Source organism: Crocodylus siamensis, chromosome 5 (assembly GCF_052110815.1).
Source record: "Crocodylus siamensis isolate JL-2025a chromosome 5, ASM5211081v1, whole genome shotgun sequence".
NCBI classification, from domain to species: Eukaryota; Metazoa; Chordata; order Crocodylia; family Crocodylidae; genus Crocodylus; species Crocodylus siamensis.
Window position 1 is genome coordinate 133,111,775 of NC_143399.1, and position 23,978 is coordinate 133,135,752.

The 23,978-nt window shown below is 41.0% G+C and overlaps 1 protein-coding gene across 4 annotated transcripts in view; it reads left to right on the forward strand.

Moving 5' to 3' along the window:
- Positions 1 to 327: 327 nt before the first annotated feature.
- Positions 328 to 23,978, forward strand: part of TOPBP1 (DNA topoisomerase II binding protein 1) — a 34,322-nt gene continuing 10,671 nt past the window's right edge. Inside the window, exons 1-20 of one of the 4 annotated variants that reach the window (XM_090046361.1) lie at positions 328 to 397; positions 1,663 to 1,740; positions 2,924 to 3,011; positions 4,212 to 4,346; positions 4,898 to 5,041; positions 5,418 to 5,599; positions 6,117 to 6,310; positions 10,775 to 10,954; positions 11,876 to 12,045; positions 12,971 to 13,134; positions 13,662 to 13,909; positions 14,304 to 14,614; positions 15,225 to 15,397; positions 16,440 to 16,651; positions 17,977 to 18,272; positions 19,172 to 19,345; positions 20,355 to 20,464; positions 22,289 to 22,412; positions 22,929 to 23,075; positions 23,315 to 23,420. In XM_090046361.1, coding sequence (XP_089902487.1) covers positions 2,931 to 3,011; positions 4,212 to 4,346; positions 4,898 to 5,041; positions 5,418 to 5,599; positions 6,117 to 6,310; positions 10,775 to 10,954; positions 11,876 to 12,045; positions 12,971 to 13,134; positions 13,662 to 13,909; positions 14,304 to 14,614; positions 15,225 to 15,397; positions 16,440 to 16,651; positions 17,977 to 18,272; positions 19,172 to 19,345; positions 20,355 to 20,464; positions 22,289 to 22,412; positions 22,929 to 23,075; positions 23,315 to 23,420 — 3,151 coding nt within the window. In that variant the 5' untranslated portion in view covers positions 328 to 397; positions 1,663 to 1,740; positions 2,924 to 2,930. Of the gene's footprint in view, positions 451 to 1,662; positions 1,741 to 2,923; positions 3,012 to 4,211; positions 4,347 to 4,897; positions 5,042 to 5,417; positions 5,600 to 6,116; positions 6,311 to 10,774; positions 10,955 to 11,875; positions 12,046 to 12,970; positions 13,135 to 13,661; positions 13,910 to 14,303; positions 14,615 to 15,224; positions 15,398 to 16,439; positions 16,652 to 17,976; positions 18,273 to 19,171; positions 19,346 to 20,354; positions 20,465 to 22,288; positions 22,413 to 22,928; positions 23,076 to 23,314; positions 23,421 to 23,978 lie in introns of all 4 variants that reach the window. The other 3 variants (XM_090046362.1, XM_090046363.1, XM_090046364.1) reach the window with 3 other exon arrangements.

Sequence of the window (23,978 nt, forward strand, 5' to 3'; positions counted from 1 at the left end):
CCAGATCCTCACAGAGCTGAGACACAGGCAGGGCCGTGACAGGGCGGCGGGAAACCTTGCTGTGGTACCAGGGTCAGGGAAGGCAGGTCTAGTGACGCTCCCCCCGCAACTCGCCCACTCCAGCGCCCATAGACTATCACCCTCCTCCTGAGCGCTGATTGGACGCAGCTCCACTACAGCAGCGCCCACGGACTAAGCGAGCGCCCTAAGGCCCCGCCCTCTTCCCGGGAACATCCCGAGGTGCCCCTGCGCATGCGCACGCCAAACCGGCAGAAGTTTGAAAGTGAATCCGGAGCCAGTGGGGTGGGTGATCACGTGACATGGAAAGGCAGCCAATCGCGTGCCGGAGCGCCCAGCGGGCGCCGTGGGATGCTGCTGGGCTTTCCCGCCAGTCGGGGTGAGACGTGGCGGAGTGCGGGGAGCTGCGAGTGCAAGCGCGAGTCCGGTTCGGTGGGTGAGGGCGGGGCGCCGCGCCCGTTTCTCCTCCCCCGCCCTGCGGTCGGAACTGGGGCAGAGCCCGAGCCGCGCTCCGGGACCCCCTGGCCTGGCGCGCGAGGGGCGGGGCTTGCTCCATGCCCGCCCGCGGGACTGAGACGGGTAGCGCCGAGCACCTGCGGGTGGGATGGAGCTGAGGATCCGCCTGGGGGTGCTGAGCCCCCTCCTCTGTTTTCTCCTGCCCCACCACGGCCTGTTCTGAGCGGGGCGGGCTGTATTTGTTACTTGGTGGGCCATGGCCCCTCAGAAGGAGCACCCCAGGTTGTTGCCTCCAAAAGCTCCTGCCTCCCTGGACCACTTCGTGACTAAAGAAATGGTTCTGAACCGGGGTGGGCTCATGGCAGACCCTCAGGCTGCCTCCCCTCTTGCCCCCCGGTTCACAGCTGCCTCCAGCAAATGCCAGCTTTTCATTTTCACCCCTTTCTTTCCTGCAGAGTAATACCAGTAAGGTCTATCTGTTGCAAAGAACCCAGGAAGAGCACGCCTGCCTGTGAGCTCCTGTTGGAAGTTTCTGGGTTTATCTCATGAGTAGCACTTATAACCCTTACAGTGTTGACGTTGTGTGCTGCCCCCCTCCTCTTCCCCAATGGCACCCTTGAAAGGACCTCAGGACCCTTCAGGGTGCTAGGGCACCCTGGTGTCAAGTGCCACCCTGCCCCCACTTCTGCCCTTTAAGGAAGTAGTTTTTCAGCCTCAGGTGGGGCAAGGAATGTGGCGCGTAGGTCCTTGCTTGGGAACTGTGGGCTTCTCTCATGAAGTACTAAATACAATGTTATTTTTTCTTGCGTAGAGCAAAGTGCTCTGGGGGGAAAGGAGGAGCGAACACCAGGATTTGGGGCTTAGTTGCACACTTCGGGAAAGCACAGTTGAGAAAATTACTGCATTTAAGGGAGCGCTGTTAAAGGAGTAGAGGTGTGCATGTGAAAAAAGGTCCATGGAAAGGTAAACTAGCCTGGGATTGTATTATCCTTCCACCATGAGCTCTTCAAAGTTGTTGCAGGGGACAATGGGCAGCCACCAACAAGGAGGCACTAGGTTGGCCACCCATAGGAGGGAGAAGGATCTGGCCAGTCTGCAGCTGTACATAGCTGACACATCTCTGGGCAGATGCTGCTGAAGGGCTCCCTTTGATGGAGACTGAGGGTCTTTTTCCTTTTTTTGTTTCAGTTCTTGGGAATCTGTTGTGTGTGTTTGGGGGAAGGGGAGAACAGCTGCTGCCTGTCTCGGAGGGGAAGTTGGGGCAAGGTACGGTGAATCTCCTTTGTGGGTAATGTGGGGCTGTAATAGGGAAGGGTAGGTAGGAAGTGGGTTGCATTGGGAAGAGATTTTTGTATCTTGATGTGAACAGTGCTTGCCATACAGAACCACTCACTACATGGCCCTGTCAGATTCCAGCAAATCTGCAAATTCTGCTAAATGTCTTGTCACAAGGATGCAATAAAGGAAAGGAGTGGGGGGTGGAGAGTGTGATTGAGATTGGCAGGAGGGTTTGTTTGTGTAGGGATTTGGGCAGGAAGGTGGTGGTTGGTGGGGGGGGGCAGAATTCTTGGGTTTTAGCAAATCCTGTCTGTGGGTTGTCTGTTTATTGCCAGCTGTTCTTAGCTTTTTGGATAGGGTAGCTTTTTCTTGCTTTGCTTTCTGTGTGTGCGAATTCGCTCTTATGCAATGTCCCTTTTTATACCAAAAATTTGTTGTGCAAGGTAAATTCACTCTTATGCAATTGCTGTGGTGGAAGCCCACAGTCAGCTGCTTTGTGCGGTGTATTGTGGGAGTGACACGCACCAAAATATAGTCTCCTGTGCAGATATGTGCTTCTTGCTTGTTGTCTGCAACACATTTCTGTAGTTGCCATCCCATTATGGTAATATTCACCACCACCCCATGCTCGTGTGTACTGTTGGCGAGTACCAAAATTGTCTTGTAAAAGTGGTAGAAAAGTGGTCAGTAGAGGTGAGGTCTTGGAACATATCCCTATTTGTTACATTGTGAAGTGGGTTCCCTTTATGGGAATTCAAGTTATGCACCGTTCTGCAGGAACACATGTACAGCATGAAGCAAGGGAAACCTGTGTAAATCTTATAAATTAACAAACCACCCTTTCCTTAGTGCTAGTTTTAGTACCCACAGAGAGTTCTCCCAGTAGATAGGAGACAAATGAGTATTCCAAGATGTATGTAAGTTCTCTTTCACTCATTTTGCATCAGAGTGGAAGATTAATTGAAGAGATGAAGTTCTGTAGTTCCTGGTATAATGTAGCAGCTAATTAGAAACATGCTACAAGGGAATAACTTGCTCATGGGTAAATAATTCAAGAATGTCAGAAAAAGACCTTTGTTTCTGTGGAAAGGTAAATTCTGTCAGTCGCATCTCACAATTTGCTCTGAAACATGGAATTTGACACTGAAAAATCTTCTGTTTTCTCCATCAGTTAAAGGATGAGAAGTAACAAAGAGCCTTTTTTTGTGAAATTTATAAAGTCTCCTGGAAACTCTGAATATTTTTTTAAAGCTCTTGAGGTAAGCACATTTGGTAGTTTTACTAGCTGTAATCCTGACTTTAGTTTTCTGTCTCACACTTTCATGCTTATTTATTTGTAAATTCTAAACATCGATAAGAGCTTGTTTTTATATGAGGAAGGCAGTTAGGATTAGGTAGAACTACAGTTGTATAATTTTTTTCCTATTAAAAGGAGTAATGTTTTGTCGGTTTCATACTTCACCTAGTTATAGTAGGTGAATTCAACTTTGATACGGTAGAAAGATCTTTATAGTAAAATGATAGGTTTTTCACAAAATAGTTTTCATGGTGAGACTGGTTCAGTGAGCTATGCTTTACCTCCTGAAAGGAAATGAAACACTCAAAACTTTGGGCCTAATTTTGTAAATGATTGCTGCCAGGTATAATGCATAGTACTGTGGCATTTCTTTTTGACTGAATAAGCTTAAGTCCCCAAAGAATAAAGCATCACACAAGATTTGAATGAACCTTTGAATAAGTGCTGTGCCTTGGTCAGCATTTGACAGATTGGGCCCATTGACTGTCTGGGGAGCATACTCTTTAATTCACACAGCAGAGTGAATTGCAACCTTGAGGGTTTTGGAGTAGGGATGGCCAACGCATGGCATGTGTGCATGGTCAGCCTGTGTGTGTGGCATGCAGCCAATCAGCAAGGAACACAGCAGTAGATTGGGCAGGGAGCAGGAGAGTAACAGATTAGGTGGAGAGCACAGGGCAGGGAGCAGAAGGCAGAGCAAAAGATCAGGCAAGGGAAAGGGATCAGCATGGCACTTGGAGGGTTTGGGTGTTACCTTGTGGCATTCCTGCCAAAAAATTTGGCTCTCAGTAGGCTTTGGAGGGTCTTTCAGGATAGTCCCGCATCCACTGTACAATAGATACAGCGAGGAGAGTGTCAATTCCTTTTCCCTTGTGTAGTCAGTGGGAGGTAAAGATGCTCAGTACTTTGTAGGATCAGTACCTATCTGTTCTAGCTTGTGCACTGTCCATTTCAACATATATAGTATTCTGGTTATTGATGAATATTGGTCAACTTTATTACAATGGGACTTTTGTATGGTAATTTTACTAGAAGCTGTTTCAGCTGCATATGGTCTGTAGTTCCCATGGGATTCATTTTAAAGAATTATTCATCAGTGAAAGAGGAACTTAAAAGCTAAGGAAATTTAAGTGTATTCTTACTGTTTCATGTTTTCTTGCAGTCCATAAAAGAATTTCAGTCAGAAGAGTATCTCCAGATTCTTGAAGAAGCAGCTGCACTTGAAGTAAAAGAGAATGACCAGTCCCTTTATATCTGTGACCCATTTAGTGGCATTGTTTTTAATCATCTCAAGAAGGTTTGCACCCCACCTTTCTACTCACAAGTACCCTGTTCCATGGGACACTCATAATCCTGTCATATGTTTCTATTTTCTGCATTCTGTGGGCTGCATAGTGAATATTTTTAAATGCTGGATATTCCCAATTAAAATTTCAGAGGGAGATGGCAAAAGGTAGCAATACTGCGCACACAAGGGAAAAACAAAGGAATCAGTACTCTGGCCAAGCTGGCTTTTGCTTCTCCGGGTTCTGTGGGAGTCTGTAGCAATGACTTGAAGCCACTTTTATGTTTCAGCCAAAGAGAACTGGTCTAACTGAGCCATAACTTTTCAGTGGTCAAAAATAGGCTAGCTAGAGCTCAGTGGCTGTTCAGGCATAGCTCCTGTTTTCTAGGCTGGAGCTCTGTGCTATCTGCAGGGATTTCCTTCTATTTGGAGAATCCCTGACCTGTTGGCGGGACAACTTTTTTCTGTTTGTTCTTTATAGCTTGAACAGGCATCATACATTTTAGGGGGAAAGTGTTATTCCTTTTTCTTAATTGTCTTTGGTTCTCTTATCTTTGTTGCAGCTTGGCTGTAGAATCGTTGGACCACAGGTAGTCATATTTTGCATGCAGCACCAGCGGTGTGTCCCTAGAGCTGAATATCCTGTTTATAATATGGCTATGGCCGATATAACAATATCCTGTACCAGCCTTGAAAAGGAAATTAGGGTAATGTATTATATAATGAAAACAACTATGTTGATCCAAAGTTTTTCATATTATTCCAGATGTAGCATTAATAGGATTCATTGGTTAAATGGTGTACTTGTTGTAAACTGAGTCTAAAATGTAACTTGGTTATAGAAATGACAACTTGGCATTTTAATTAATAATTAAAGAAAAGTTGAATGTACTGAGTTTAAATACTTACGGCTTTCTATAACTATGTTGTTTAAACCCTACTGGAAAATGCAAATAGTTAAAGCTACTATAAAATGTAATGATCAGAAAAATCATGTGACAATTTTTTAAAGACTATTAAAATTGATGTGAAGTGTTTTGGTGCTTGATTGCAGTGTTTGTTTTTCTTTGTTGTCTTTTCTAGGAAGAAGTTCATAAGTATGTTCAGTTGATGGGTGGCCGTGTATACAAAGATCTCAATGTGTGTGTAACTCATCTTATAGCTGGAGAAGTTGGCAGCAAGAAATATTTAGTAGCCGCTACACTGAAGAAACCGATTTTGCTCCCCTCTTGGGTAAAAGCGTTATGGGAGAAGTCTCAACAAGGGTAAAGATTAATTTAATTTACTATTATATTATTACATATCTTGTATTATATAGTCTGTTATATAATTATGCATTTTACATGTTATACATTATTTTATTACTGTTTTATTATTTAATTTATTTTTATGGGGTGTTTTTTCTTTGGTGAGCTGTCCTGAACTTTTCTGGGGAAGGTACCATAAAAATCAAATAAACAGTAAGCACTCGCTGTATTAGAACAGTGGTCTCCAAACTTTTTTGATCACGCACGCCTATCAGTAAAAAAATTTTGAGCATACACCCCCAACATATGTATATTTACATAAATATAAATAGAAGTTCTAATATTTTCTTCCCGCACCCCAGTGGATTGTCTTGCGCGCCCCACTTTGGAGACCACTGTATTAGAAAATACTAAATGTTATAATAGATCTAGACTTCACTCATTCTTGTGAGTTTTGTGTTGGAGAAAGATGTATTTTATTTTCTTCCCTTCTTTTGTTTTTTTTGCCCATTCTTCTTTCCATTCCTTCCCCAAGTATGACAAGTTGTAAAGACCTCAACATGGAAGACTTCATCTGTCCTTTGTTTCGTGGCTGTACTCTCTGTGTAACTGGCTTAAGCAGCTTGGATAGGAAGGAGGTCCAGCATCTTGCTACCAAGCATGGTGGTCAATACACAGGGCAGCTCAAAATGAATGAATGCACTCACCTCATTGTTCAAGAGCCAAAAGGTAGAACTTTAAAGTAGTATTCTTTAGTCGTTTTACAGATGTGAGACTACTCAACATAAGCCAAGGGCATAAGTGTTTAAAGGCTCAGAGCTTAGGCTAGTATCTGTTTCATTGTGCTGTTTATATTACCAGTGTTACTGAAATAAATATTTGTAGGCAAGAAGGAAGATGTTTTTCAGGGGCAGTGAACGGAGTGCAGAGGTACATGAAAGCAGAAAACCCAGTACTATTAGAAGGGGGAAGAAAAGAGACCAGCAGAGCGGATAAAAATGAAGAAATGTGGACAAAGGAGCACTTTGGACTTGTAATAGTGATAGAAATGGGATTTGTAATAGATACGTGGGAGACTTAAAAGTTCTGAACTCAAAGGGTGCCTATACACATGCTCCATCACATTAGAATGTGTCAGAGCTGACTCGGTTAATTGTTTTAATTGGGACACCACCATGCTGCAGCATCATATGTGTTCAGCATCCCACATTTCAAAATGGTGGTGATGCTTTAGCTAAAACTTGGTGAACGAGCTTTAGTTAAAGTGCTTCCATGGTCAATTGAAATGTGGGACACTGAATACATGTGACACTGGTGTTTTAATTACAGTAGCTGTCTGGGAGCCTTTGCCCTGCTCCCCTGAGAATGTGTATACAGGCTTCCCTCGCCAACCATGGTTTTGAATATTCATGCTTCAGAGAAAGGAATACAGTCTGAAAATACTCCCCACAGCCCTCCTGACCCTGCTCAAGCTTCTCACTTCCTCCCCCCCAGCCTTGCTGGTGCCCCTTACCCCCCACCAACAGCCCCTGCTCCCCCAGCCCTGGTGGTTTTGCCAACCACGGGAACTTTCAGGAACCTAACCCCCATGGTTGGTGAGGGAAGCCTGTAGATACTCTAGGTGCTAAAATAAAATAAGGATCTATTTTTGGGGATAGGAGAAGGTTTGGAAACTGAGAGATGCAGACACAGAAGCAACATGTTAAAATTCCTCCTCTTTTCCCCCTGGTGAGTTATTTTGCCACCCTCTTTATTCGCCCTCAAAACCTGAAGGTTTCAGGCCATGGCAATTCTGTGTCTGTCTGTAGAGCTTTGCATAACTCCTTCATGGAGCCTGTCAGCGCTGCAGAGCCATGAAAAACATTTCTGTTCCTAAACCTGAATGTATCCCCTGGGTGCTCAGATATCACAGTGGTGAAAGCAATATGTTTATGCTTCCATGGCATATCAGCATGAGTAGGGTAGGCCAAGTAAAACTGGTAAAACACAATCCCTGCATGACAGAATATTGCTAATGCGGACTCCTTCTTTTTGTATCTGTTGTTGTTTTTGTTTAGCTTAGGATGGTTAACAGCTTGATATAGGTGAGAATAACAATAACTCAACTACACGCATGGCTTATTCTTTTTGAATACGGAATGGTTCCACTGATCAAAATGTTATCAAATTATTCTTTCATTTTTCTCACTAGTTTCATCTTCAAGTTTAGTGCCACAAGTGAAAGGCAGCCCAGTGATAACATAACCATGAACTAGCTGTCAGTGGGATTTCTACTGCAGTTGTGTGAAATCGGGTATTTGTTTAATAAAAAAAAAAACCCCATACATTTTTTTTTTTGGCCCTAAGTTTATTTGTGTGTGTACATGAGAGAGGAAGAAGCTTAGCTTTGAACCTAAAGGCCACACCATTCAAATTCAACCACAAAACTTTGAGCTACTATCTAATTTAGTAGTACAATATAACCTCATAAATACATTGTGCTTGGGATCAAGCACCTACCAGAAATTTGAAAATGCTGGATTTTTAAACCCAAAGGGGGGTGGAGGGTAGCAGCAGCTGTACGCAAAGTGGTGGTTCGGGGTATTTAATGGTGGCAGCAGTCACCACGTGCAAGCTTCCCCTTCCATGTCTGGGGATGTGGTGGGGAGCAGTGGCTGGTCCCAGAGCAACTACTCCAACAAGAACGAAGGGGGGCAAGAGTGCCCGAAAGCCCCCCTGGCTCACCAAGGACGTCTGGGAATGCCTGCTTGCCAAAAAGGTGGCATACACCCGGTAGAAGGGGGGTGCTATCTCCAAAGAGGAGTATACCTCCCCTGCTTGGGCCTGTAGGGGGGCTGTCAGGAAAGCTAAGGCGGACATAGAGCTAGGAATAGCGTCGAAGATCAAGGAAAATAAAAAGTCCTTTTTCAAATACATAGGGAGGATGAAGAAGGCACTGGGTAATGTGGGGCCCCTGCAAAGTACGCTGGGCAATCTGGTGGTTGCGCCAGAGGAGAAAGCGGAACTCTTTAACCAATTCTTCATGTCCGTTTTCTTGTGCAGGGACCGGGACTTCCCCACTGTGATGCCAGATGGACTCGAGGGGGATGCCTCCAGACCTCAGGTTGGGGAGGGCCGGGTTAGAGAGCTTCTGGAGGGGCTGGACGTGTTCAAGTCAGCGGGTCCAGATGCTCTTCACCCTGGGGTGTTGAGGGAGCTAGCTGGGGTTATTGCAGAGCCCTTGGCACGGCTTTATGAGCGCTCGGGGTGCTCCGGCCAGGTGCCAGATGACTGGAAGATGGCTAACATGGTCCCCCATCTTCAAAAAAAGGAAGAGAGAGGACCTGGGCAACTATAGGCCCCAGTCTTACCTCTATCCTTGGGAAACTCTTTGAGAAGATCCTCAAGGAGCGCATCTGTGATGGGCCGGCTTCAGGGATGATGCTCAAGGGCAACCAGCTCGGTTTCATTAGGGGCAGGTCATGTCAGACCAACCTGATTGCCTTTTATGATCAGGTCACAAAGGCAATGGATGCAGGTGTTGCCGTGGACGTAGTCTTTAGACTTCAGCAAGGCCTTTGACACTGTCTCCCACCCCATCCTCATTAAAAAACTAGGCGACTGCGGCATTGATGCCTACACAGTCAGATGGATTGCAGGCTGGCTGAAGGGTCGGACTCAGAGGGTGGTGGTGGACGGGTCATATTCGACCCGGGGAGAAGTGGGCAGTGGAGTCCCCCAGGGCTCAGTCCTGGGGCCTGCGCTGTTCAATTTCTTCATTAGCGATTTGGATGACGGGGTGAATTGCAACCTGTTTAAATTCGCTGATGATACCAAAATTTGGGGTGAAGTGAGCACACTAGTAGGGAGGGAAAGACTGCAATAAGACCTGGATAGGTGACAGGAGTGGGGTGACATAAACAGGATGCATTTCAATACTGACAAGTGCAGGGTGCTGCACATAGGCCGTAGAAACCAGCAGCACACTTATAGAATGGGAAACTCCCTTCTTGAGAGCACGGAGGCGGAAAGGATCTTGGAGTTATTGACTCCAAGACGAACATGGGCCGACAACACGAGGTCACGGTTGGCAGGGCTAACCGGACCTTGTTGTGCATCCACAGGTGCATCTCAAGTAAAGCCAGGGAGGTAATCCTCCCCCTCTGCGCGACGCTGGTCAGGCCACAGCTGGAGTACTGCGTCCAGTTCTGTGCACCCCATTTCAGGAGGGATGTGGACAACATTGAGAGGGTCCAGAGGAGGGCCACCCGCATGATCCGGGGACTACAGGGCAGACCGTACAATGAAAGACTGCGGGACCTGAACCTGTTCAGCCTTCACAAGAGAAGGCTGAGGGGGGACCTGGTGACTGTCTATGATTCTATGATTCTCCCCATTTAAAAAGTGCCAGATTTTGAGAATTCTGGATTTATGAGGTTATACTGTATAGTGAAGTACAGATATACTAATAAATTTCTTGGTTTCTGAGCATTCTATAAATCCTCTGGAATTATTATCATCTTTAGTATTGCTATATCTTTTTTGGCCTGTTTTTAGCTGCACGTGACCCTTCTACCAATTTCTGCTTGCTGTTCAGGTGGAGATTAAAGCTCACAGGCCATTTTTTCAAAGAGTAGGGTGATTAAAATAATTTAATGTCAGAGGTTCTTGCATAAGCCATTTGGTTAGTTAGTTTGCTTTTGTTAACGGTATGCAATACACTGCTTTTAAAGAATATTAGGGTATCTTGGTTTTGAAATGTGTCATATAATCAAATAAGAGAAGTGATTATGTAGCCAAACAAGCCAAAATTACATTGGTGTATTAATTCATTAACTGTAAGCTGTGTTTTGGGGCTGGAGGGAAAGCCCTTTTGGTATTGGAGAATGTATTGCTAACCACCACTTTCAAATGCAGTTGGTGCATCTATATGAGATGTGTGACTGTGGAGTTGACTAATTAGTTTTGCAGTACAGTGTCACCTGCTACATGTGCATCCCTTTTAAGCTGGAGTAAACTAATCAACTCCACTGTAGGATAGTGCTTGTTTCAGGCAGTACTATCCAATGGCAGAATTATTTACTCCTCAGTGCACGTCTAAATTGTGACGGGCTGGCTGGGCATGAGTGTGCTACAGTATGGGGGCTGCTCATATTCAGAGTTACCACTTTTTAAAGGCAATTTTTGATTATGATTTTTCTCTATATGTGATAGGCCAGAAATACGAATGTGCCAAAAAATGGAATGTGCACTGCGTGTCCATCCAGTGGTTTTTTGAGAGCATTGAGAGAGGCTTCTGTCAAGATGAATCAATGTATAAGGTAGAGCTTGGACCAAAACAAGACAGTACACCCAGTACTTCAACACCTACTAACGAAGCCAGCAAACCTGACAGTAAGAAAGTCATATACTATACTGAATGATTTGGTGACCTTTCAAATAAATGAAAATAAATCTTTTGGTTTAGTGGGATTCTCGCTACTCTTGTGACAGTTCTAAGGTTTTAGTGTTTCAGGCCCTAGCTTTGCAGATGCTTATTGTTAATCATGAGACAATTCCATGTATTTAAAGTTAAGCTTATGAACAACTACTTGGAAAGGCAGGGTTATTCATGGCTTTTTATTTTGAAACAGAAAACTGATAGAAAGGAAGTCTTTTCCATAGCTCTGCAAATAAAAGTGGAGTTTCAACTTTGAGTAGTTTAAAAAAAAAAGGAAACATTATTCCATGTTGATAATTTATTAACATGAAAGTCAAAAGCAATTAAGTTTACTTAAGGGACATGATCGGTTTTAAAAGTGCACTTCTTTGAATATTTATTGCCTATTGTTATACCAGGAAAAAGCTAAGATGACTGAAAGTGTGAAGGTATTAGAGTTAGAAGTGCCAGAAAATATAGCAGACTTTTTAAGTTTTCAAGTTGACAGTGTTGTCTTTACTGTGGAGCAATTGATATTAGTATCAAATATAAGAATATCTATAATGTACCTGACCACAAAGATTGCTGAAGAGACTGAGTTTCTTTAAAAGCTGGCCACCCACATTTTAAGGATGGTAGCTCTTTAGAACGAAATGGAAAGTGATTTTGCAAAAACAGTATTACTAATAATGAGAGAGTACTGGTTTAAATTACACCGAAACTCAATATTTTATTAAAGTCTAGATTGTGTAATATTGTGCTTTTTGGACATCATTTTGCTTTGCTGATAAGAGAAATTTATATTTGACAATTATACATCCTCTGTTGGGTTAAGTGGTGGGACAAACAAATGGAAGCTAACTTATTTTCCTCTTTTTTTAACTGTTTTTTGAAAGGTCGTACACTTTCAGATGTCAGCCACATTTCCAATATCAATTTGAGTGGCATTAATGAAACAGCCTTTAGTTCTGCTATGAACAGCAAGCTGGATCCTCCTCCTGATGATCTGGAAAATTTGGATATCAGTTCTTTTGAAAGTCATGAAGATTTGCTAGATGGATGTCGAGTATGTTAAAACAATTCAGTTTTGAAATGATCAGTATTATTTCTTGAAGGCAACTAGTGTGAGACTCCTGCAGTATTACTAAAATCAAATGTATTCTTTCAAGTACCAGCAGCAAATACGTAACTGAAAGACAACCTCTGTAAATTACTATATGCAGGGGTGTTAAACTCATCCCAGGCCATAGGCCAGATTTGGACTACATTAGGTGCTTCTTTTGGTCTGGATTCACAGTGCAGCAGTGACTGCAGAGGTCTAGGGGTGGCAGGTAGGGTCTGGGAACAGCAGTGGGGATTGGGTTGTGACAGTGGCAACAGCATGGGTCTGGAGACAGTAATGAGGTTTGGGCCAAGGCAGTTCAGGGACAGTGGCATGAATCAGGCAGTGGTTGTGTAGGTCTGGGGGAAATGGTGGGGGTCAGGCATTGGGCCAAGTGAGAGCTGTATCTGCATAGTCTATGCTGGATCCTCTGCTGCTTACGGCCATATTGGTTGTGTCCTAGGGACCCAAATTCAGCAGCAGGCCATACCCCAGTAGCCTCCCCACCATAATTTATGGTAGCCCACCAGGCTACTGTTGGGCTGGATAGAATGGTTCTGCGAGCCACATGCTTTGATATTTCTCCTACATCGGCTGGTGGAAATGCGTCCAAACTAGACTTGAATAGTATGAAGCTTGGTGTTGGCAATTTTAATAGAAGGGAAATCGTTGGGATTGGGTTGTTCCACATGTTGGTTGGAAATTGAATTCTGCAAGGATTGGTGTTAAGCATGGATAACTTTTTTTGTATTTTGTGATTTCTCATAAGTTAAAGGTCAAGTTACATGTTACTTTTGTGTTTATGCATTGCATGATGGAATAATAAATGGTATCAAAATGCCCCACTTCAAACAAATATCTTATTCTGATGTCCTTTTTCTTCCTATAGATTTATCTCTGTGGCTTCAGTGGCAGGAAGTTAGATAAAATGAGAAGGCTTATTAATAATGGTGGTGGTGTTCGATTTAATCAGCTCAATGAAGATGTCTCCCATGTCATTTTGGGTGAATATGATGATGAATTGAAGCAGTTTTTGAACAAGACAACTCACAGGTTCTGTTAACTATATTGCTTAAGCTACTTCTGTTGTATTTTCTCATGTAAACGAAGAAAATGTGTATTGATTTGAAGATTGAACTGTTCTTTTTGCTAGATTGCTATCTATACTGCAAAGAGAAATTTTAACACCCTTGTAGACTAAAAAGTGAAATGTGCTCTTAGAAGTAGTGTTTTTAGGCAGCATTCAACAAGAAATACTTATTTTTAAATGGGCTGAAGGAGGATTTTTATAAATGTTCTTTTGCAAACCATCAATATCTGAGATGTATAGCAACCAAGAACAGTTTAAATATAACAAATTAAGCTAAAAATTCTTATGCTACAACACTGAATTAAACTCGAAGTCTGCAGTGTGCATGTAATGGGCATTATTCTGTCACAACTGGAGTTAGATGAGTATTGAAAGATTTTACCTGAAGCACAGATGCACTAGTAATGTAGAAATTACTTTGGAGGGAAGGAAATAGGCCCTTCAATCCATTGTAACCTGTCTATATCTGTATGTATTTTGGGTTTTAAAGGCCTCATGTAGCGACAGCAAAATGGCTGCTGGAATCTTTTCGTAAAGGTCACCTACTCCCTGTGGAACAGTACATCCCTGCAAACTACCAGCCAATAGAAAATTCAATTTTGGGGCAACCTGGAATTAAGCCAGCTCTTCCCAAAAGCAGTAATCTCTCAAAGAGAGAAACTGTGAGCCTTGTACAGTACCAGGAAGCAGATGAAGATGACCTCCTCTCTCAATATATAAATAATGATTCCACATTAGGTAAGTTCTAGCCAAAGGACTTTCTGTGTAGACAAGATTTAAGTACATTTTTTTGTATTAAAATTCTTATACTTTCTACAAAGATGGGTATAAAGGAAGTAGTTAATTGATCATAATAGCCTATACAAAATTATAATTCATATTTTATGTGTGTTCCTTAAACCTTGCCTTTTTTATGCATTATTTTCCCTCCTATATTTTAGAAAAAAAGTAAAAACCAAACTTACACATGCCTTGTGTAGAATAGTTTCTACTTGGAATATAAAGCTTTTTTTTCCAGTGCTATATTATTTTCAGTAGATAATATGTGAGACACTCAGGTTTCCGTTAAAAATAGCTTCATGTTCATTTTGAATCGTACATGACGTTTTCATCTAATTATCTTCTGTTTCAGTTGAAAATGGAAAGCTTGAAGCTGGCAAATTGAGTGATATCAACATCCAAGAAGAGAACCAGTCCTCTGTCTGTCATGGGTCCATGGCAGAGACTTCTACAGGGATTGAAGGAGGTTTATTCAACAGAAAAAGCTTCCTTCTTTTGGGTTTTGGTGAAGAGGATGAGTTGTGCATTGCAGATCTTATAAAGGAGAACTCTGGGAAAGTTCTTTCTCTTCAGAGCAGAATGATTGCTGACTATGCTGTGGTACCTTTACTAGGATGCAATGTGGATTCAACTGTAGGAGATGTTGTTACAAATACATGGCTGGTAAGGAGATAATGTAGACCTGTGATTTAATTATGTGAACAAACAAATGTCAGCATTAGAAATATAGAGATTGGCAGAGTGAGTGGTTATTGCTGGTTATATTTGCATATTAGGAAAGAGTGTTTAGCCTTATTTAATATGAAATATTAGAGATGAGCTGCTTACATGCGCTTGTTACACAAAGACACGTTTTTTTACGTGTCGTTTATTTCTCTCTTATTGTGTATTAATGACACCAACACTGAGTATGCAGGACTGTGCAGCATTACTTGAACAAAAGAGCTGTAAAGATGGAATCTGTAGTTTATTTCTGAATGATCGCCTTTGTTGTTCTAATGTTTTTCTCTCGCTCTTATCTTTTTGAAACTCAATGCAAGGAGCTAGACTCTTAGAACAAGCCTGGCAATTGGACCTTTCTGAATCTCTTTTAAAAAAAAAAATTTAATGGTCTGATAAACTACAAAATAATATATATTCAACCTTCGATTTAAGGGACAAGGAAGGGGGTCTCCTTGCTTTTGAATCCATAAATGTTGAGCAGGAGCTGAAGCAATGTCACACTTTCTTCTGTTGATGCCATTCTCATTCTAATTTATGTCTTCTTTTTAAGTTTGTATGTGTGGAACAGCAGCTCCTTTTAAACCCCCTTTCCAACCCACTTTTCACACCAGTACCAGTAATGGAAGGATGCACTCCTCTGGAAGACTCTGTTCTTTCTTTTAGCCAGTTCACTGGTGCAGAGAGAGACTCCCTTGTGTACTTGGCAGGTCTGCTAGGAGGAAGGTATGCACTCCGTGGTCACTTCTCTACATTTTCTAACACAGTGATTAAACCCTCTTGATTTATTATTGTTCTTTTTTTAGAAAAAGACTGAAAATGTTGAGGTAAACGTTTGTTCTTTACTCTTGGATTTTATTCATGTAGAAAACTGATGTTGAATAATTTGAGGTTTATTATTTGGCTCTGTATTTTTTCCCCATTCTCATTACATAGACTAAGTCTATGGAACCTTAAGTCTCCAAATCCTCACTCCTACAGCCTTCTACATACCTCATGGGAGATGAGAGAAAAATTGATTTTGATTAATATTAAAATCAATTAATAACTTTGGAGCGATGTGCCTGTCAACTACAGGGGTGCATCTGGAACATATGGAAAGACTGTTGAGGCTTGGGATATTCCAGACCCTTCCGTGTTTTTTAGAGCACTGTTTTGCTTTACTCCTTATTTTATTGAAATGTAAATTGTTATAACTGTTTGGTATTGCTGCTTGCTCCTTTCCTTTTGCTTAAATCAGAACTGTAATCTGTGTTAGGCAAAATTGGGATCATGACCTTCAGTGGGATTGAGCCCCACTGATACTGTTGTCCAAGATGGTGCAGTCTGGGAGAGGGGTCACGTGTACGGTTGTGAGCTGACTGAAAGGTGAGTTATTAGCTCCAGTTGTGGCCCCCAAAAAGTAGGAATTGCTGTTGTAAGACGGTCTTCTAAATCGTTCTAAATTGTACCTAACCTTGTGATGACTTATTTAAATCAAGCAAGAGCCAAGGATTTCTAAGGGTGATCTAGTGTCTCTTATTGGACTAACTGTGTAGCTGGGATAACATTAGACAAGCTTCTGAATGCAAGATGTTCTTCCTTAGGTCTCTGATCACAGGGAGACGACTCTAACTTTATCGTGATTCTGACTCACTGTGATCAGACACGCAAGGAAGAATGTCTTGCGTTCAGAAAATAGCACCTCAAGAAATCTTTGCCTTTTGCATAATTTCTGGCCCATGATGACTACAATATCACTCTTACACTACCTATTTAAATTTTTCAGAGTCCAAGAATTCTTTGTGCGCAGATCCAATCCAAAGAAAGGAATGTTAGCCAGCACCCATCTTGTAGCAAAAGAACCAGATGGATCTAAGTATGAAGCTGCAAAGAAATGGGACTTGCCTGCAATCACTATGGCTTGGCTCTTGCAATCTGCAAGGATGGGAAAGAAAGCAGATGAGAGCAAGTTCTTGGTTGAAAACGTAGACACTGAAGGTTCGCCACCTATGGTCTACTTTGTTAATCATGTTGGATCACAGTGCATTGCATTGTAGTTCAAGTGAAAACACACAATCTGATTTGTTGGCACTAAGAATTTAAATTATCAAAAATTTAAGACTTTTGAAAGTTTAGAATGTAATTTGCATTAGTGAAAATTGGTTACTTTTTTATCTGTCGCTTAGCTGAAACTGTAAGTGCTAGTCAGTTTCACTTTGCATCCAGTGGTCCAGATTTTAGCTTGGGTAAGTCCAGTGTGTAGCTCCACTGAACTCAAAAGAACTATGCTAATATAAATCTGAGGGTCTAGCTCCATATCCAGCCATTTGCACTTCCTAGTTTACATGCGCTTACACAATAGAATTGTAAAGTATAGCAGTGGAACACTTAAAGCTAATAGACTATTCACTAACATAAAGGCTTTAACCATCTTTTTCTTCATCTGAACAAGCCTACATTTGGATCCCAAATAACCCTATAGTAATCCTTTAATACTGAGAAATAAACTGGACCATTTGATGTTGAATACCAGCTAGCTCGCTAGTCCTTACTGATTACATACCACATAAAATCACAGACTGAGAGGTGATTAGTTTTCTGTTCTGTAGTAGTAAGACTATACCTGTAATTCTGTATTCTGTTTTGGTCACCTCAAGGCCAGAAAGTTCTTGAAAGGTGAACTGAGAATGTCTTTGAATCCAGAGAATAGGATTTGATGAGAAAGAGGTCCCTTTCAGTCTGAAATTCCCAGTAGTTCAGAGAGCGCACCAGAAATGAGAGAGCAGAAGGGGGAGTGTTTTACAGAAAAAGCAATTGTGTGTGGAATCCAAGTCATGTTATCTATAGGTATTTGAAGCATGTAAACTCCAAGGGCCAGCTCCTGTTGACTTCCTTGAAGTCAAGGTTTGGGCAGAAGAGGGGGGAAAAATTAGGTGGGCCATGGGAGCATATCTGAGAGTAGTGAAATGGAATCAAGCACAGGAAAATATCCTTACTTTCAAGGAGTTTGATATTTGTATTCCAATTGCAGTCAAAGGACCCTACTAAGTTTGCTGTGCATGAAGCAAGACAGTATGAGATGGGCAAGGTTAATTTGTCTTTCGGGTGCCTAAGTATGAGCACAGAAATGATGGTGTACAACAAGCATTGGTGTAAAAGAAATTTATTTTGATGTCTTTTATAAACAACATCCCCACCCACTTTAGATTTGATTTTAGAAGTATCAAAAAGTTCAGTAAGTCTTCAATATGATCTGTGTACATACAAGACTTGTATTAAAGTGGGGAAAGGCAGTGCTTTAATGTAACTTTCTTTATTTCAAGATAAAGAGAGTTTCATAACTCAGCCTTCCAAAGCAGAGGCAGCTCCCATGACTTTAGAGGCATCAGACCATCCTAGCAGTCTCCTTGAAACCAGGAACAAAACAGCTGTGACTCCTCTTGATATGAATCGGTTCCAGAGTAAAGCTTTCCAAGCTGTAATCTCTCATCATATTGGGAAAAAGCCATCCCCTCCAACAGAAGGAAGACCACTCCAGAAAGAACCGTCTTTACACCTTGACACACCGTCCAAATTTCTTTCCAGAGACAAGCTCTTCAAGCCTTCATTTGATGTCAAGGTAAATTTATTTGGGGGTTTCTAGGTTGGCAGTGTGAATAGGTTAAAGAAAGCGTGCAAATTGGAAAACTGCACAAAACCTTATGCTAGCCCTTTGCAATACACATTTAAAATAATTAGCTTTTTTAGTTTCTCAATTAGTCGAGAGAATTCAAGTGGAGATACTGAAACTGATACCTGAAATACACAAAAATTGTTCAAGTGTGAATGTCAGGTAACAGATTTATTTTGTTTTGCTACGGCTCCTTTAACAAAGCACATTAATGGCTACATCAGTATATACCAGAGTACTGTGGAAATACTGATCTGTTGTACTTAGTCTCTATTGTGTCAAAAAAAATTTAAAACCCTTTAGGGAATAGGTTTCTCAAAGAGCTGTGGTATGCAGTTTAACTTAAGGAAAGCTTAAGTTTATAACTTACCCCTTTCTTTTACATATTCATTTTTCTAGGGGATTTTTTTTTTTTTTTGGTTTAAGCATTCTCTTGTCTGAGGTTATCAGCTTCTAGTGAACTGCTGTATTTCTATGCTGATCTTTATTCCTCTGAAATAATAGTAGATATTGCCCTTTTTATGCTTATAACCACAAAGATAAAGATAAGAGAGAATAAGTAAAGGTGACACATTTTATCTTAGATGAACTACAAACAGAAAATGGATATGTTTGCTTATATTTATATTTTAAGATCTTTTGGAGGAAGGAGTATCTGCTAATGTGTCTATGATTCCTGACATAAGGAAATGCCAGTATTAGTTGGCATCACTCGGTGCTTCTGTAGTAAAAATAAGGTGTAGGTTATTCATATGTAGTCTGTGTTTGTGGAGCCTGCTATTCAGTGAGAGTCTGATCCTGGAGAAAAGAGTTCATGGTCATTTGGTTATTAATTTACATTTTGGTAGGATGCCTTGGCAGCTTTGGAAACTCCAGGGGGTCTCGACCAGAGAAATAGAAAACAGAGTACTCCTCTCTCTGAAGTCATTGGCAGGAACTTGAAACTGGCTCTGGCAAACAGTACACGTTATACAACGGCTCTTACTGCCAGCCCTCAACTGAGGGCTGCACAAACAGAAGTGGTAAGATTGTGGGTTGGAGTTTTTTTGGGAAGGTAGAGAGGGAGGGTGGGGTGGAGTAGGCTTAATTTAACTCAACAGCACAATTTCCTTATTTGTTTATTAGATGCTTGACCATAGACAGCGTTGTGCAAAGTGCTTTGATACTACATTGATACAGTCAGCGTCGGTTAATCTGCCACCGTGTTTTAATTCACCATTGTTCAGATTACCTGCCAGTGGCCCTCCTCTACCTCTGCCCATAGTAGTGAGTGATAATTACTCACTACTGAATAATTCATCTTGATTTATACTCTTCTTACAGTGGCAATATAACCTGAGTTCACTATATGTTCAGGGAGAAATTGATATGATTTATCTGCATTTTTTTGTCAGTTAAAAGTAGTGACACTAGGTATTTTGGCTTCTTCTGAAAGAGGAAAAAAGTATTTAAAGGTGTTTATTTTGCTGTGGTCCTATTTTACCAATTGTTGAGTCGTGTATTATATAAATACATGGCTGTATATGTCTCATAGTTCAAGGATTTGGCATTCATCATCTTCGATAATTCTTAGTTTCTGGTGTCATGGGAATGGGTGAGCACAAGTTAAGCTATGTTATAGTTCAGACAAAAAGTATTTGTTATTTTCTGAATAGCCATTGTACTTTTTGTCTTGCATCTCCCTTTTGCCCCTTGGAGGCAAGTGATGTTGAGCAAGGGAAAAATAATGGTAATTTGTATGTTGTCATTCCTTTGTTCCATATACATCCTTGCCCTCTCTTTTGATCTTTTTTAGTAAGCTGTATTTGTGGCACTAGTTTTGACAGTTCCTCTGTTTAAATGTTGGAGTGAAGTTTGATTCTTTACTCCTGACGCATGGAGCAGTAATGGTACTCACTTCTGAATGGGGAGACTAGGAAAGTAGAGAGATCCAAAACTACTGATAAATGATCTGCTTTCCTTATTACAAGGATACTGGATGAGAAATCTTCAAAATAAGACTGTTTGCATTTTCCCCCTGGGTATGAACAGGAAGAAGAACCCAAACCTCTGGCTGATGTAGTTATATGTGTTAGTAAAAAACTAAGTAAGAAGCAGAGTGAACTGAATTCTATTGCAGCTTCTGTTGGAGCAGATTACAGGTATGAACTGAAGTTGACAATTACTAAGCTCTGCACTGATCTGTGCGAGACAGTTGTGGGTGGGAGGACTGCATAATGTTGACTGGTGATTTTAAAACGTAGCTGGTAAAATGAGTATCGCCAGTCAACATTTCCCTCTTCTGCTGCCCCCCCCTCACCAAAAACTGTCTTGCACCTATTAACATCCTGTTTCCTCTGGTCTTCCCTGTCTCCCATTTGAATTTTGTCAGACCTAGATTTTGCATATTGGCTTAAGCTTTTATTCCACCCAGGAGAGCACACAAACAACAGCAGACTTCCCTATGCCTGAAGAAGGGTGCCCAAAAGCTTGCAAAGGACAATTTTTCCAACTATTTAGTTGGTCTAATAAAAGATACCACATTTACCCAAAAATATTGTCTGTGTATGTCCTTAGACCAACACAGCTATAAGCAACTTTCTTGAATCCAAAACAACTTAATTTTTCCCTGAATTGCATACCTTACTCAATCTTTCAAACTCTGGAGCTAGCTATAGTGAAAGAAAAAAAGGTTACAAATAAGAGAAGACATTAATTTTTTTTTTTTCATTTGCTTGGGACCCACTGCTATTTCTGTTGATTTCCTGTGAAATTTTTTGTCATTGACCTCAGTAGACACTGTGTGAGAACATATTGCCACCTATTAGCTGGTAGCCGCGTAGAAATAACAAAAAATGTTTCTTTGGGCGAATTGATAACAGAAAATTTTAATTTGTTCAAACAATACAGGCCTGTTGTCTTTTGAGTTGGAGGATCAGAAATCCTATTTAAGGCTTACAGTGTATTGTAGCAGAGGTGTAGCTTCAACTATTCCCATTAGATCTCTGATTTGATCCTCTTCTAGCTCCAGAAACAGAGATCCTCATTCTTTCAAATTATTTAATTTTTCAGTTACTTCTACAATATTCTTGAAATTTGCTCAATGTTTCATAAAATGAAAAAAGGTTTAGATTGGTTCTTTTCTGAAATTTTGTACTGTCTTGATTTAGCTGAAAATAATTGTGATTTTTTTTTTTTGTGGTTTTGTTCTTTTTTTGTTTTAATGAAACATATATCCTTGGAAAAGTATGCAAAATATAAAAGGTTTGGATACATATAACCTGAATTGACTTCAGTTTATGTGTATTCCATTATATCAAAGTAGGGTTTGACCCTAAACTTCTGACCATAAGAACTCAGGAAGCACAGACCTTTAGGCATCTATACACGTGTGGGGTGGAAGAGCCGCTCTAGGTAAAGCACCTGCAGTGTCGCATCTATTCAGCATCTCGCTCTTCAAAATGGCGGTGGGGCTGCTTTAACTAAAGCCTCTCGAACAAGCTTTAACTAAACAGGCAGCCAGAGGCAGATAAATATTTCTTTTCTAAATTTTTTAAGGGCCCTGCATGCCAGATAGAATGGCCTGGCAGGCTGCATCTGGCCCACAGTTCTCATTTTGCCCACCCCTGTATTACTAGAAGGTATTTGAATACTGGTGATGAGCTATTTCAGTCTCCCTTTATAAAATGCAGAACACTGCTTTCCTATATAAATACAAACCCATCTAATATGGGGGAAAAAAATCAACATTAAATTTAATATTAAAATAATTATTGAAATATACTACACAATTTGCAATCAAGTCTTGTGTTGGATGATGGTGACTTTGCAGGAGCAACTACATAGTCAACTTTTGTAACTGTTAGTTTTGCAGAGTAAATGTAGGGTGTCTTGGTATGTTAGGACTGAAGCTGAAGGATGCGGTTATTTTACTGTTTAATGGGAGTTGTTATCTTCAGCTTATGTTTTATCGATATTTGTTCTAGGTGGTGCTTTGATGAAACAGTAACTCACTTCATCTACCAGGGGCGACAAAATGACAGCAACAAGGAGTACAAGTCTGTTAAAGAAAAGGGCATACACATTGTTTCAGAGCATTGGCTTTTAGAGGTATGGGGGGAAATGGAGATTTAAGGTCCGGTATACTTTGCTTACTTACAGCTCATCAAAGATCAATGGAAGATCACAATAGTCCATGCTTTTACACATGCTGCTCTGAATTCACAGGATTCAGACTTCTAAATCTTGGAAGTAATTTCCGTTGATGTGTCATCACCTTATAAATTACTAGAATTGATAATTTCTTCATACATTTGCCCTTCATAACTAACACTTACATGGCTTCATTTAGAAGTAATGTTGGTGATGGCTGAATAGTAACTTTGGCTTACTTATATATTTGACGTAAAAAGTAAATTTTAGTTCTAAGATGAAGAAACAGTTAAGAAAAACAGAACTTGGGTTGAAAAATGTGCTAATTATAATGAGAACTTTAAGTGCATTTTCCAATTCCGTTTTTGTTTAAACTAGTCTATGTTTAGATTTTACAACACGTTAGCTTGTGTCATTCCTTCCTTTCCTTCTCCTGTTTCTTATAACCTTCTTGCATTATAAACTTTATTGCAGAGCGCACAGGAAAATAAACGGCTTCCTGAATCCCTGTTTCCTCACACCTATAATCCCAAAATGAGCCTGGATATCAGTGCGGTACAAGATGACAGACTCTCCTCTGGTCGGTTTTCATCAACTGGAAAAACGGGAAAGGAAAACGAGGTATACTGTAAAATGTAACTTGTCCCTGCTAGAGTCATTGATTTAATTTCTCTATTCAGTTTAAAAGGATGTTGACTTCAGTCTGGCCATCACAGCAGCAGAATCATTTAGCTCTTCAGGTGTTGTAAGACTGGAGCTTTATGTCGTATGTCTGCCATGGCTTACCACTCCTGAAATTTTGTTAAAAGTCTCTCAGTTTGGGAATGAGGTCTCTAAGCTCTAAATTCCCTTATTGTTAGGATGTTTTGTTGGATGAAAATAACTCAGGAAATGAAACTGCTGACCAGACAAAAGAAGTATTCATGGAAGAGGAAGAGCAAATAGCAGCAAATGAACCTAAAGGAGGTAACTTGAATATTCTGCATTTTTTCAAAGTGCTATAAAACTATAACTGTAAATATAAACCTCTTTAGCATTTCAGGTAACCTTTTGATTTTTACAGACTGGAGGATTGAGTGTCATATTTCACCTTAGCTTAAAGTGTAGCAGACCAACCCTCCTTAAAATGTACTGGCTGGTAATTATTCATGAGTGCCAAGTTTGAGAAAAGGTCCTTTTTTTCCCCTGCTTTAAAGACATTTTTACTTAGTCCACACTAAACAGTGTTGCCAGTAAAACCCTCCTTTATGTCATAGAGTTGTATTAACTGTTCAAAAAAGAGTTAGGCTTCTGCAACCATTCAGCAGCCAGCAGAATATGCTTGTGGACTTTTCCATGCTCTGTGTTGGCTCTAGTGGTCCATTTGGAAATTGGTACCTTCTGAAGATGCACTTGGCATAATTGCTGCAATGAAGCTGTTAGAAGAGTATATGTGCGTACGCTCTGGCAGCTGGGTGGTGGCAGCTGTTATCTGCTGACAGAGGCAGGTAAGCATAGACAAGGCCTCTGACAGTCCGTAAGAGA